Genomic DNA, 15,888 nt, shown 5'->3' on the forward strand with positions numbered 1-15,888 from the left:
TTATGGGGTCACAAAGAGTTGGACAAGACTGAGCGACTGAACTGAATGAGCTTGCAGGGGTCATTCTTGGATAAGTCACCATGTCCCTCAGGTCTTAATCTTTCCACTTGTGGAAACATTGGGGTTCCTAAAAGAAGACCGAATGAGGTCTGCTCTGTCCCACAGCTGCTATTATGTAAGATGAAATACACTATGCATTAGGTGTTACAAGAGATTTTACATGGCATCCAGACATGTAATGTCTGGGAACAGAATAATACTTCATTATTTTTATAGATTGAAGTTATCTTTAATAACAGTATGTATGTTCACCTGTGTTTCCGAATTTTTTTTTAAGCAAACTAAATAGGCATCCAAAGTAGATAGAACATTACTTACTGGAATTTAAAATAGGGTAGTAGTCTCGATTCTACTTTAATGGAAAAGATTTGGCATTTCTCTAACTTGCCCTTTGAAATTGTAAATTATTTTATGTTAGATGCAAACATTATGTGGAAAACTCAATTTAAAAGCTGCTCCATAAAAACTGCAATTTCACCACTTCAACTAAATTACCTGGTATTAACAGTCAATCACAATCTTTTACAGAGAATACAAGACAGAAATTTCCCAAATTCATTATTTTAGTCTCTGAATCTGGAATGTTTTTGTTATGATTAACACAAATTGGTATTAGAGTATTTTCTCTTTCCTCTGACTTCCTCTATAAATTCACTTTTTTTTTTCTTGGTAAACAAATTCATAGGGCTCTTTATTGACAGAATTTTTGATTAGGAGAGAAGTTTTGTCATATATCTCTGCATCTACAATTCAATGATTTGGCATTTTAAGAGCATCCCCTAACCCCTTGCCTAATGGAAGTTTCATGAGGATTTAAAAACAAATTCTTACAACACTTAACACAATTTCTTCCATATAGTCTATGCTAAGATGTGTATATACTTATATATATATATACACACATATATATATATGCATAAACAAATAAGTATATACAAATAAACATACATGTTTCTTTAGGGAAATGAGTAAATGCTTCACTAAATATAATTTGAGTTAAATATTTACCAAATCCAGTGGAGGTATCATATTGGATCAAAGGCGTCTTAGCACTTCCTTCTTCTGTAGTGCAGATGACCTGGAAAAAGAAGGCTAAACAAGAGGCAGATGACTTAGTTATTCAACATCAGCAAATAGTGGGCACAGTTTCAGAAAAGCAATGTATTAGAACATGAAATAGTCTAAAAACAGGATTCCACAGCAAGTTTTGAGGTTTTATCTACTATGTAAACTTTAATTTCAAAGTTAAAAACTATCAAGAAAGCCAGCTATTATTATTGTAGTAATTGCATATGTATAAGTAACAGAACTAAAGAAGTTCAGAGGTTATCTAGCAAAGGAAAAGAATTATCAGAGGAGTAAAGAATAATATTGGGTTGGACCAGAAGTTCATTTGGCTTTTTCCATAAGCTATTACGGAAAAATGCAAACAAACTTTTGGGCCAACCCAATACATACAGTGTATCTTGTTCTGCATATGATCTGAACCTGTTTGTTTAAAACTCACAGGTGTTCCTTCACTAGGGGGCCCATAGTTTCTTACTAAGCAGGAGAGCTCAAAAGGGATCCTGGAAATCAAATGGCCTAAATACTTCTTCCAGTACTCAGGACCCCGTGGGAATGAGTCCTGTAAGGTCACACAGATGGTTAAAGGCTTGGCCATGGGTAGGACATGAATCTCCTAACTGTGGGCTATTTCCACATCACAGCAAGCTGCCCAGGTGACCAAGAACTGTGACCACAAAAATGTGTAGCTGGATTGTTGTAAAAATGTTATTGATTAGTTTCAAGTGCTATAAATGCAATACTGGAGTTCATTGTTTACCTGCACCTTTTAGTCAAAATAAATAGTACATATTTTCAAGGAAACTAAAATCAAAACCAAAAAAAAAAAAAAACACCACTAATTAATTCATTGTATAAACCCAGATTGTTCAAAATGACCTCTCATCTATTGGTCCTATGGCCATGTTGATCCTCAGAAAATAGTATCTTATAAAGCATTTTCTCATTTCAAGTTAAAAACATAGCAAACAGAAGCAGCACATGTAATTAAATAGGGTGAAGGAATTCAGTGTTAGAGGGAAGAGGGTTGTTATTTCAAGAACAGATACGGAGGTTGGTTAAGAAAAGCCCTTATTCAGGGTCCTTAATATCTGGAGATGGCCATGGCCTAATTCTGCTGGGGGTGCTTCAAGAAAAACTCCAAAGTGCCTAAAAGTGTATTATTTCAGGCATTGCTCATGGCATCAGTGATTCAAGAAGATGTGAGTTTGAGCAAACTCTGGGAGATAGTGAAGGTCAGGGAAGCCTGGCGTGCTGCAGTCCATGGTGTCCAGAGTCGGACATGACTTAGCAACTGAACAACAACTACGTGGCTAGTGAGTGCTATTTCTCTGGCACACACAACCTGCCCTCCTGTCTTGTTCCTGGGGACCCTCAGGTCAGCGGAAGCAGTGCTCCGAGGACTGCATCACAAACGCAGTGCGCCAGGTAGGTCAACACAGAGCAGTCATTTTTCTGTAAGTGGTCACTTAACCCAGGACGTGTTAATGCTGAATGTCTGCGGGTCACCTTTTCAGATCGAGCATCTTGGAAAGCTGGGAAACCCAGCTCCTTACGCACCGAGAAATGGGGGCAGGAGACTCACTTTTGTCCGCTGTCCTCGGGATATAGAGGGTGGTGTCGAGGCCACTGTAGAGGCGCTGTCCTCCGTCGGTCAGGACGAACTCCTTCAGCCGCCCATTCAGCAAGAAGGAGTTGCTCCAGTTCACACACACCACGGACAGGTTGCTGTCCACTGAGAATGGGGCGCGGTACTGCGGCACTGTGCGAGAGGGATGTCAGTTCTGAAAACAGCTGGCAGAAGGTGCTAAGTTCTAACAACAGCTAACAGTAGGTTCTAAGTTCTAAAAATACTGTGGTGTGTGTGTGCGTGCATGCTTTTCATTTTCAAATATGGGCACACATTTTAAATTTTGCCCTTGCTAGAAACCTTCCAATTTACCTTATAGCTTAAAGGAAAAACCTGGCATTGGTGGCAGAGGGGGGGATGAAAAGAAAATCACTGGAACATGGGTGAAATGCTTTCTCAGCAATGTTGCACCTGGTTTCCAAAAAAAACCAAGATCAATGAAGAATGGTGTTTTATGCAATACAACTATTAACATACAATGGTTCTGCTCATCAGCAGAGCCCCAGAGCTCACATTTTGTTACATTTTCCTTCTTTTAACAGGTAAAGTATCCTTAACACTATTAACTCCAGCGGATAGCTATTTTTCATATCAAATCAATATTTATTGCTACAAAGCCCCAAGGACTAGATGAAGTTAATATATATTTTTTTTCTCCCAACCAAACTGCTTAGATGGTGAATTATGTTCTTTTGGCACCCATTTATTTTTAAAGCTTTTTCTTGAACCGTTAGTTTGTTTTCTAAGATAGTTAAAAAGCCTTGCAAGTAGCAATTCGAGAATAATAATTCATTGCCTTGACTAATCAATCAATAGCACAGTACATTAGTACATAATCAAGCGCAGACTCGTAAGTATTATATCAGATAGAGAAGTGACTTTGTATGCATTTAGCCGGAATGCTCCCTTTAGCATTTTTCAGCTCCTTACTAAAATAAAGGAAGAACAAGCCTTAACCGAGGCTCATCTTCTAAATGAATCATTTTGGTAGCAACAAATGAAGGGCTCCCATATCATCTTGTCAAGTCAGAAGAGATTTATTTCATGAGATCTCATTTGCTCCAAAATAATCAATACATTTGTAACAACACTGAGATCCAGCTATATATGAAATCGGCTTTTAGGAAAAAAGTGAGTGGAAGAAATAAATTGGGTGTCCTTTTTTCTTTTAAAATCAAATCCATGTGTTGCTGATGTGGGGAAATATAACAAAATAAGAAATCATTATGCTATTGTGATCATAGATTAAACTAGGAAGACAAATTTGGTTCTCATCTTTCAAAATAAGATGAGAGGAAAATGCTTCCATAAACAGAGGAACATGTTTCTGCAAATACTGAAATAAGAAGTATCAAGTCATTTTTCAATACTGTTGAAAAATGTATTCATTTTTCATTTGAAAATGAAATGAAAGGCTCATTTGGCCTAATTGAGGCCAAATTGAGCCTAATATCACAATGAAACATATTATTGTGTTTGTTGTGGTTTCACTCTTTCATTTAATTTCTGTAGATTTTCACTTCTCCCCTACATTGTAACAGTATAGATAAAGACAAGGCTTGTAAATAGTATGAAAATAGAAAGATAGGGGCCTTATTTGCCTTGTAGGATGTGGAGATATTCCTGAAGAAAAAAAAAGTGTGATCAAACTATCAAAATAATCAGGAATAATGGATTTGGAGATTGAGAAAATGATAACTACTATGTCAACAAAGCAGTACAATGCACGTACAATAGAGTACTTGATGTACTTTTTTCAGTTACTCCTTAAAACAACCTTGTAAGAATTAGCTCCTAATTTTTCAGGGGAAGGGACTAAGTTTCAGAGAGATTAAATAACTTGCAAAGGTCAACAGCTGGTAGGGGACCAAGGATCTGCACCCAGGCTTGCTTAATTCCAAAGGCTATGTTATTTCATTGTAATCAATGTACATTTATTTAAAGGAGCATGATTTACTAATTCACTTTATGGGGGCACTCCAGTTCTGATTTGGTTCATCCTGACTGTTAAATATTTCAGGAGTTTTGTGAGTTGGTTATTGAACCCAGTCACTATTAAAAATTAAATCATGTAAACCTAAATATATTAAAACAAAGGTAATAAATAATAAAACTTTGCATTTTAATATTTGTGCTCTTCAGGCTGTTTACATCTACTGTCTCTGGAGGGTGGAAATATTATATAACAGTACACGGTCTCTTCCCAGCTCTGTGTTCAGTGAGGTCACACTGGCAACTTAAAATCAGTCAAGTGGGAGTATTTACACTGTGGAAATTGGCAAGTCCTTCAAGTCACGACATTTTTTTCTCAAGAACGCCAGTTGTTAAACATTTGTACTGCACCTCTGCTCTCGCACTGAAGGTGTAATTTAGGAAGAAAGGGCAGAATATGCTGCTAATGCTTTTCCAGAGCTTTACCGAGTGTACACATGATTCCGTTCAGTTCAGTTCAGTTGCTCAGTCGTGTCCGACTCTTTGTGACTCCATGAACCGCAGCATGCCAGGACTCCCTGTCCATCACCAACTCCTGGAGTTCACCGAAACCGACGGACGTTTGTTGGCAAAGTGATGTCTCTGCTTGTTATTATGCTGTCTAGGTTGGTTACAACTTTCCTTCCAAGGAGTAAATGACTTTTAATTTCATGGCTGCAATCACCATCTGCAGTGATTTTGGAGCCGAGAAAAATAAAGTCAGCCACTGTTTCTACTGTTTCCCTATCTATTTGCTATGAAGTGATGGGACCGGATGCCATGATCTTAGTTTTCTGAATGCTGAGCTTTAAGCCAACTGTTTTCACTCTCCTTTTTCACTTTCATCAAGAGGCTTTTTAGTTCCTCTTCACTTTTTGCCATAAGGGTGGTGTCATCTGCATATCTGAGGTTATTGATATTTCTCCCAGCAATCTTGATTCCAGCTTGTGCTTCTTCCAGCCCAGTATTTCTCATGATGTACTCTGCATAGAAGTTAAATAAGCAGGGTGACAACATACAGCCTTGACGTACTCCTTTTCCTATTTGGAGCCAGTCTGTTGTTCCATGTCCAGTGTTAACTGTTGCTTCCTGATCTGCATACAGTTTTCTCAAGAGGCAGGTCAGGTGGTCTGATATTCCCATCTCTTTCAGAATTTTCCACAATTTATTGTGATGCACACAGTCAAAGGCATAGTCAATAAAGCAGAAATAGATGTTTTTCTGGAACTCTCTTGCTTTTTTGATGATCCAGCGGATATTGGCAATTTGATTTCTGGTTCCTCTGCCTTTTCTAAAACCATGTACATGTAATTACATTTATATAAAACTGCAAATGCTATCTTCAAAGCATCTTGTGGTTTGTGTTCTCTGATCCACATTTTCTCTCTGCTAGTTTGTATAATGAGTTAAAAGGAATATCAGTTCAGTGCAGTTCAGTTGCTCAGTCATGTCTGACTCTTTCTGACCCCATGAATCGCAGCACACCAGGCTTTCCTGTCCATCACCAACACCCAGAGTTCACCAAAACTCACGTCCATTGACTCAGGGATGCCATCCAGCCATCTCATCCTCTGTTGTCCCCTTCTCCTCCTGCCCCCAATCCCTCCCAGCATCAGAGTCTTTTCCAAAGAGTCAACTCTTCACATGAGGTGGCCAAAGTACTGGAGTTTCAGCTTTAGCATCAGTCCTTCCAAAGAAATCCCAGGGCTGATCTCCTTTAGAATGGACTGGTTGGATTTCCTTGCAGTCCAAGGGACTCTCAAGAGTCTTCTCCAACACCACAGTTCAAAAGCATCAGTTCTTCAGCGCTCAGCCTTCTTCACAGTCCAACTCTCACATCCATACATGACCACAGGAAAAACCATAGCCTTGACTAGACGGATCTTAGTCGGCAAAGTAATGTCTCTGCTTTTGAATATATTATCTAGGTTGGTCATAACTTTTCTTCCAAGGAGTAAGCATCTTTTAATTTCATGGCTGCAGTCACCATCTGCAGTGATTTTGGAGCCCCCCAAAATAAAGTCTGACACTGTTTCCACTGTTTCCCCATCTGTTTCCCATGAAGTGATGGGACCAGATGCCATGATCTTCGTTTTCTGAATGTTGAGCTTTAAGCCAACTTTTTCGCTCTCCTCTTTCACTTTCATCAAGAGGCTTTTTAGTTCCTCTTCACTTTCTGCCCTAGTATTTAAACCCCACATGACAGCTAGTCATTTGTCGTGTTTTTCCATGTCTGTGGATCCAGTAAGCAGATTAAGAGAACCCTTTCTCCTTCGGTACTAATGCAACCTTTAGCCACTTCTCCAGTGTCAAGGAAGTTCTGATGCCTTCACTCACTCCATAAACAACACATTCTGGGTATCTAAGACACTCTGTCTAGTGCTAGAGATAAAATGGAGAGAATGAGGCTAAAGGAGGCACAGATTTAAGGGAGAAGATATAAGCTCTGTCGGGCAGTCTCCCAAACTCAAGCTGATTATGAGAAGCTCAAAGAGAGGTGTGGAAGCTGGGTATGGGGGTCTCGGTTTCAAGCCAAGGGCTTGGGGAGAAGGTGACCATTTGGGAGTCAGCCTTTGCAATGGAAGCCTTCGAAGAGATGAACTCCCCCGAAGAGGGAAGAGGTGGGACAGGAGAAGAAGAAGGAAAAAAGAGGGAAGGGGGAAGAAGGGGAAAGTGTGGGCAGAGAAAGTTTGGGGTTGAAGGTTAAAGAACTTGATTGGTGGAAGATCAACCAACAGAGTTGACTAAAATGGAACAGGAGCTTCCCTGGTGATCCAGAGGTTCAGAAGGTACGTGCATGATCAGTGACTCAGCTGTGTCCAACTCTTTGTGACCCCATGGCCTGTAGACAACCAGGCTCCTCTGTCCGGGGGATTTTTCAGGCCAGAATACTGGAGTGCCATTATTGCCATTTCTTCCTCCAGGGGGGGATCCAACCCACTTTTCCTGTGTCTCCTGCATTGGGTTCTTTACCACTGAATCTGCCTTGCAATATAAGGGATATGGGTTCAACTCCTGGTCAGGGAACTAAGATGCCACATGCTGCAGAGAATCTAAACCTGCACAGAGCCTATGCACCACAACTAGAGAGCCTGTGCCCGGCAACGGAAGATCCCACGTGACGCAGTGATGATCTTGACTGCCACAACTAGGACCTGATACAGCCAAATAAATAAATACGAAAAAAAAAAAAAAAAAGAAAGAAAGTTGAACACCCAAAGAGGCAGGAGGAAAACTGGGAGCAACTTGCCATGCAAAGCATGGAGAACCACTGTTTATCGAAGGATGGGAGTTGGTGAAGGACAGGGAGGCCTGGCATGCTGCAACTCATGGGGTCACAAAGAGTTGGACACGACTGAGCGACTGAAATGAACTGAACTGAACTGAGGGTTCAATCTCACTGAATGTTCCCAAGAAGTCAATGTGATTACTGGTGAAAAATGCCCAGTGGATTATCAGTGTGGCGGTCATGGGCAAATTTAGGAAGAGATTTTCATGCATGGACGAAGTGGAAATCAGTTGGGAGGAAGCTAAATAAAATGTGGGAAGAAAGAAAATGGGAAAGCACTTGAAGCCCATTCTTTAGAAGAGTTGTGCCCTGGAGCGAGGATCTTGGCCAGGAATCAAAAGGGAAATGGAGTCTGTTTGCTTTGAAATTAGAAGGGTAGAACCAACAGTGATGTACTGAAGATTAGGGATAGAAAAACAGTGATCAGTAGTGACGGAAGTGTTGGTCAAAACACTAGAGGAGGGTCTGTTTCAGATGGAAGGACCACCCCTTCCTGCCGTGTCCCTGATGGGGATCATGGAGATGCAGGGCATGTGGATGTCTGGGGTGGGAAGGAAGCCAATTACTAATCGATGGCTTTTCCTTTCCTGGTGAAGTACGAGGAAGGAGTTCTGCAGGTGGGTGAGGTGGGTGAGGGCATGTGGGAACAGGGTGAGGAGCAGTGAGGGGTTGGAGGAGGGTGGAGAAGGTCTGAAATCTCTATTACAGATGGTAGGGGGCTAGTTGATCAGGTTAACACAGCAGTACCGAGGCTGCTGCTGAGCTGAGTGATCCCGAGAAACACTTCCACTTTCTAAGTGTGGAAGATGGAAGGACTGAAGCGCTAGCTTTAGCTCCTCACAGAGCCCCAGGAGCCTCAGTTCAGATTCTAACGGATGTGAACAGCATCCTGGAACTTTAGTGCACAGTCCGTAGCCCTGCCTCAGCCTTTCTCATCTGTAAATCTGGTTAATAATAGGACTTAACTTCATAGGTCTGTGGTAAGGACTATTTGTCAAATGCTTGAACAGTGCCAGCAATAAGCAAGCTCTTTAAAAATGACCTTTTGCTAATATCCTGCTATACTGTTGCTCAGGCACATTAAGTCTTTGTATGAGGCACTGAATTTTCATGAATGTGTATCTCTCATTTTTAAAAAATGTCAGTGTCAAATGAGATTATAATCTGTTACAATCTTTCTGGAAAGCAAATTTGCAATAAGTGTTCAAAAACTTAAAATACTTAAAATACCTGATGTAGTAAGTTCCATTTGCTGCTGCTGCTGCTGCTAAGTCGCTTCAGTCGTGTCCGACTCTGTGTGACCCCATAGATGGCAGCCCACCAGGCTCCCCCGTCCCTGGGATTCTCCAGACAAGAACACTGGAGTGGGTTGCCATTTCCTTCTCCAATGCGTGAAAGTGAAAAGTGAAAGTGAAGTTGCTCAGTCATGCCCAACTCTTAGTGACCCTATGGACTGCAGCCCACCAGGCTCCTCAGTCTGTGGGATTTTCCAGGCAAGAGTACTGGAGTGGGTTGCCACTGCCTTTGCTGAAGCTAAATTCCATTTAATCAAACATGCACACAAAGATTTGCTCATTTCTCACTACATTTATAAAAGGAAAATATTAGAAACAACTGGAATGCCTCAACTAATTCACACAATGGAATATTATACAGCCATTAACCTTGGTGGCTAAGAGTTTTTGATGCCATGGAAAATGCAAATAAAATAATACCAAGTATAAAAATCAGATATTAAATTTTCATTAGAGTATGATCTCAACCATGTAATAAAAGTTGCATAAAAAGGGATTAAAGGAATAAATTATGCCAACATATTAATGGTGGTTGCCTCTGGGTATAGTGGGATAATAAGCAGGACTGGCTTCATGGGGGGGTAACCCGTGTAGCTGCCCAGGGCCCCTCATGTAGAAGAATTATAGACTTAGTCTGATGCTCTGCTGTCATTGTCTTGAAGTTCTTAATGATTTCTGAACAAGGGACCCCATATTTTTATTTTCCAGTGGACCCCACAAACTACATAGCTGGTTCTGATTATAAGTACTTCTTAATACTTTTTGTATTTGCCACTTTTAAAAAGTAGACATATAAACCTTATCAATTCTGAAAAGGAGTTATTTTATAGAAATAGAAGGACACAATGATTAGTTAATTGCCCTTTCCTGCAATCAGGAGCCCTTGTGTTCTTCCTGGAAGGGCCAGATTCCAGTGCTTACTGGCAATGTGAGCGATTATGTCGTTTGTAAGGAAAAGGAGTGACAAACTTTTCCAAAAAGTTATCTAAAAGCAAATACAGGAGGCTTCCCTGGTGGCTCCGTGGTAAAGAATCCACCTGCCAACGCAGGACTCATGGGTTCGATCTCTGATCCAGGAAGATCCCACATGCCGTGCAGCAGCTAAGCCCTGCACCACAGCTGCTGAGCCCATGCTCTGAGCCCTCATGCTGCAGTTGCTGATGCCTGCATGCCTACGCCTGGGCACCGAAACGAGAGAAGCCACCGCAGTGAGAAGACTGTGCGCCACAACCATACAGTACCCGCTGCTCGCTGCGACTAGAGAAAAGCCCACGGAACAGTGAAGACCCGGTACAGTCAAAATTAAATAAATAAAACTACCAAACTGGTTCCTTAAAATTTTTAAAAATTACAAAAAAGTCATCTTCACTGTCTATTTTCATCTTACCCATATATTAACTTCCTCTAAATTGGTTTTCGTCCCATTGCCACATGACAGATCTTCCTAAATTCATTTTTTTTTTTTTTAATTATTTGGCTGCATTGGGTCTTAGTTGTGGCAGTCAGGATCTTTGGTTATGGCATGCAGGATCTAGTTCCCTGACCAGGGATCAAATTTGGGGCCCCTCTTTGGGATCACGGAGTCCCAGCCATTGGACCACCAGGGAAGTCCTCCCTAAATTCCCTCTTGATCTCCATGTTATTTAATCCAATGGGCATTTCCTCCCGATAGCTGTCTTCATGGATGTCTCAGTAGCATTTACTGGAATTGAACACTCAATCCCTTTAGCGAACTGTTTTCCCCTCCCTTCAGGACAAGCCTCCCCTCTGGCTGCCCTGCCACCTCTCCGGCACATGGTGGCAGCCACTTCTACTCACATTCTTTTTGGGTGACGAAGCTGATCCATTCAGTGGCCGTGCTGCCCACCTCGTTGTGGGCCACCACCCTCAGCTTGTAGGTGGTGTAGGGCTGGAGACCCTCGAGGCTGGCTCTCTGCCCTGGCCCCCGGTACTTGGTCTTGATTTGGCTGGGGGTACAGGGGGTGGCTGAATCCGGAGGGCATGCCTTGTAGAGTTGGAGCTCATAGCTGGAAGGAGAAGGGACACATAAAGAGGAAACAGTCAGTGGAATTAGTCTAACTCTCTTTTAAACCTGATAACGTTTAGTGAGAAGCCATTTTGCTTTCACCGCACCACCAGCACTTTAAAACTCCCACTTGTGGGAGACAGCTGTTTTCAGAAACACTTTATTTAACGCTGTTGGAAGTGGGCAGCAGATGGAACCAGAGAAATGATAAGAGAAGTCCCATGTGCACACATGTTGCTGTCCACCCAGCAGTCAGGAATCCTTGTTGGTACAGATAAGATATTTCTCTTTTTGGAGGACAGTGATAAAACTTCTGTCGGAAATAAAGAATATCTCTTCTCTCTACAGATTATTTTGAGTGAAATATATATCTTTGCTCTTTCAAACAGTGGTTATTACAACACTTTAAATTACATCAAAGGAATTCTGATTCAGCCACTGGAGTTCCTTATGTTCTAGCTGAGCCCTGCAGAGTGAAAAATTCCAGGGAACTGTGAGGTGGAGCACATTCTTTCAATGAAGGGGAACACATTTCCTCAACTTTCTTTCATTGTTTTGGCAGCACACTGCGAGCCACAAAGGACCAGGGATTAAACTTGTGCCTCCTGCAGTGGAGGTATGTTCTCATAGCCACTGGATTGCTAAGAAAGTCCCTGGCTTGTGTTTCTTATTTTTGTTGTTCACCTTTCTATCCTTAGCTGATTTTATGATTGAAATACTTTGTAAGGAATTTGACCACACATCGATTTATTTGTCTATTTTGCTATAAAGTGAAATGAAGTGTTAGTTGCTCAGTTGTGTCCAACTCTTTGCAACTTCAAGGACTGTAGCCCACCAGGTTCCCCTGTCCATTGAATTCTCCAGGCAAGAATACTGGAGTGGGTTGCCATTCCCTTCTCCAGGGGATCTTCCCAAGCCAGGGCTTGAACTCAGGTCTCCTGCATTACAGGCAGCTTCTTCACTGTTTGAGCCACCTGGGAAGCCCATTTTGCTATAGGTACCTGTTCAATCAGCATGTCTTCCTGGGGAGGGTTGGGAAGCTGAAGGTCCGTGTACATGTCTTATTTTGGTAGATTTCTCCCTTTGGCTCTCCCACACTACCTTTGAATAACACCGTTGGGGAACAGTGGTGGACTCCACTGGAAGGAGGCTGTCCTTGAGGCCAGCATCTGGATTCGCGGAGAGGACAGTCCTGCAGGTGGAGCAGGAGGTGTTCTCAGCTCTGCTGTTGGCCCTTGGCTGCAACAATTGAAGCAAGTGCAGGCCTCCACCCCAATGGAGTAGGTCGTGAAGGGCTGCAGGCCGTGAAGAGTCTGCTGGGTGGCCAGGCCTTCAGCCAGCTGTAGAAGGAGAGAAAAGGCTAGATGAGGCCTGGTCACAAATCACATACAGTTGGTTCACTTTCATCATGTACCGTACATTCTCTGAAAACAGTGCCTCACTAGTTACTCTGGGAGCACCCTAGCATCCAGCACAGTACTTACCCTCAGGAATGACCAATGCAGGGAGAGAGCCATGGCTTACACATGCCAAAAAATGCAATGAGATACTAGTTAGATAGAAGTTTGAGGCCACAGGATAGGAATCACAAGGTACAGTGTTGTCTATTACCAGAAAACTAGAAAGTGGCACAAAGCTCACAAAATACTGACCAAGTTCTGTGACCCTCAGGATGATGTGTTTTTGAAAAAAATCTATATTTGAATTATATTTCAAACTCAACGTTTTCTAAGGTTCATATTCTGCCATTGTTACTTGTGTGGATCAATAATTTGTGTATCAAAACTCCCCTCAAATTCTAAAGTTGAGTATCATGAGCTTGAAATATATTTTATATATCAGTCAGTTCAGTTCAGTCGTTTAGCTGTGTCCGACTCTTCTGCAACGCCATGGACTGCAGCACACCAGGCCTCCCTGTCCATCACCAACTCCCATAGTTTACTCAAATTCATGTTCATTGAGTCGGTGACGCCACCCAACCATCTCATCCTCTGTTGTCCCCTTCTCCTGCCTTCAATCTTTCCCAGCATCAAGGTCTTTTGCAATGAATCAGTTCTTTGCACAAGGTGGCCAAAGTATTGGAGTTTCAGCTTCAGCATCAGTCCTTTCAATGAATTTTCAGGACTGTATTCCTTTAGGATTGACTGGTTGCATCTCCTTGGAGTCCAAGGGACTCTCAAGAGTCTTCTCCAACACCACAGTTCAGAAGCATCAATTTTTGGCACTCAGCTTTCTTAATGGTCCAACTCTTACATCCATACACGACTACCAGAAAAATGATAGCTTTGACTAGATGGACCTTTGTTGGCAAAGTAATGTCTCTGCTTTTTAATACACTGTCTACGTTGATCATAGCTTTCCTTCCAAGGAGCAAGTGTCTTTTAATTTCATGGCTTCAGTCACCATCTGCAGTGATTTTGAGGCCCTTCAAAATAAAGTCTCCCACTGTTTCCATTGTTTCCCCATCAATTTGTCATGAAGTGCTGGGACTGGATGCCATGATCTTAGTTTTTTGAATATTGAGTATTAAGCCAAGTTTTTCACTCTCCTCTTTCACCTTCATCAAGAGGCTTTTTAATTCTTTGCTTTCTCTCATAAGGGTGGTGTTATCTGCATATCTGAGGTTATAGATATTTCCCCCTGCAATCTGAATTCCAGCTTGTGCTTCATTTAATCTGGTATTTCGCATGATGTACTCTGTATAGAAGTTAAATAAGGATGACTATATATACAGCCTTGATGTACTCCTTTCCTGATTTGGAACCAGTCTGTTGTTCCATGTCCACTTCTAACTGTTGCTTCTTGACCTCCATATAGATTTCTCAGGAGGCAGGTCAGGTGATCTGGTATTCCCGTCTCTTCAACAATTTTCCACAGTTTGTTATGATCCACACAGTCAAAGGCTTTGGCGTAGTCAATAAAGCAGTAGTAGATACTTCTCTGAAACTCTCTTGCTTTTCCAATATATTTATATATATATATATTTAAGAGTTTGAAAGTCCATGTGTTTCTCTAAAGGTGTTGTTCTATACGAAATATACTTTTTTCCTCAGTTACCTTTGTTGCATTATAAACTTTTTCATTCATCTGGAGCAAATGTTTTTTACCTTATTGTGGTTTTAATAAGTGCTCTTTGGAACACAAGAGCTCCAAAACTGGAAACTCATGTTCACATTAACATAAGCAACATTTAATTAAGAAGAGCTGCCTGTTATTTAGAAAAATGTATACAAGGCACTCCAAATATAAATTATTTTAGTTTATTAATATTATCATTTTATAAGCATGGATAATCAAGGGTTGATTGTATTTACATCATCTATATTTATTGAATCGGAAGCCTTGTAGAAAATATGCTAATATTTCTTTAACATTCAATACGAGACTTCCCTGCGTGTGAGTGATCTTTTGAAATTGTGTTTCCATACTTGGCACGCTGGCCTCAAAGGATTTCTCCACACTTGCCAAAATTGTTCCCTCAATCAGTCTAAATAATTTATCATGTAATACTGGGATGTGCACAATTTCTCTATGAGGTCTGTGTGAACAAAGTATTATAATCTATACTTATTCATGAGAAATGTGAGAGTGATACCAGCTGTCCTGCAGAGAAAAGAGACTTCATCTCCAGGATGGTAGTCTCTTTGTTTAAATAATGCAGGAACCAGACTAGTTGATTACTAGTGTCCTTTTCAGCCAGTGGCTGGGCTAAAACCCAACGTGAAAGGTGATTTCCCACGACAGGACTGTCTTATCTCCTCAGTGTGCCCCAAATGTGTTATTGCATGAACAGTGGAGTAGGGCTGAGCTGAACCATTCTGTTGTCTTTTCCAAAGACCTAGAACTTTCTCGAAAGACTGAGTTTTCAGTGTGTTATTAGAGATTTGCTCATGCCAAATGGGGATTCTGAGGTTTTCCTTTGCTCTATTTTTTTCCCTTTTCACATTAACATTTACATCACTGACAAAGACTGTTTCTTGGCCCCTTACTACAAGCCACTACTATGTTAAGTGCCTGACATGTGTATCCTAATTAAATTCATTCAATTAACTTGATTATCTCTAAGGTCTTAGGCTTCTTACAAGATCAGTGGAGTCTTGAATACCACCTTTAGCCCTCCTCACCCCAAGCATTTACATATCTTCTGTATGTTTCCTGATGCTATTTCTTTGCACTGGGATCTTTGTGTCACTAAGGTCACCACGGGACAACTGAGAACAGATGGATAAGAAAGAAGGATCAAGACTAACAAAAAGCAAGGGCACCAAGCTTGATTATTTAAGTAAACCAATCAGAATACTGCTGCTCACCACTGTCTGGGCCCCGCTGGTGCTCCTGGAGAACAATCTGTAGAGAGTGACAATCCCGTTGGGCTTCCTGGGGGCGCTGATGTTGACCACTGCTTGGGTGGCAGAAACCGCGTGGAACTTGGGGGCCCTGAGACCTTCCGGGGGGGCAGGTCCAGTTCTGCACCGCGTCCAGCTGCTGGGGGCTTTTCCTGCTGAATTCACGGCCCAGACCTCCAAAGAGAAATCACTAAGACCCATCAAAA

At 41.6% G+C, this 15,888-nt stretch overlaps 1 protein-coding gene across 1 annotated transcript in view; it reads right to left on the minus strand.

Annotated features, from left to right (window-relative positions):
* Nucleotides 1–15,888, minus strand: part of USH2A (usherin) — a 930,103-nt gene that overhangs the window by 32,876 nt on the left and 881,339 nt on the right. Inside the window, exons 64-68 of the mRNA XM_068986285.1 lie at nt 15,647–15,856; nt 12,438–12,676; nt 11,129–11,337; nt 2,711–2,887; nt 1,069–1,152 (exon numbers count right to left, since the gene is read on the minus strand). Coding sequence (XP_068842386.1) covers nt 1,069–1,152; nt 2,711–2,887; nt 11,129–11,337; nt 12,438–12,676; nt 15,647–15,856 — 919 coding nt within the window. The remainder of the gene's footprint in view (nt 1–1,068; nt 1,153–2,710; nt 2,888–11,128; nt 11,338–12,437; nt 12,677–15,646; nt 15,857–15,888) is intronic.

The sequence above is a fragment of the Capricornis sumatraensis genome, chromosome 14 (assembly GCF_032405125.1).
Source record: "Capricornis sumatraensis isolate serow.1 chromosome 14, serow.2, whole genome shotgun sequence".
NCBI lineage: Eukaryota > Metazoa > Chordata > Mammalia > Artiodactyla > Bovidae > Capricornis > Capricornis sumatraensis.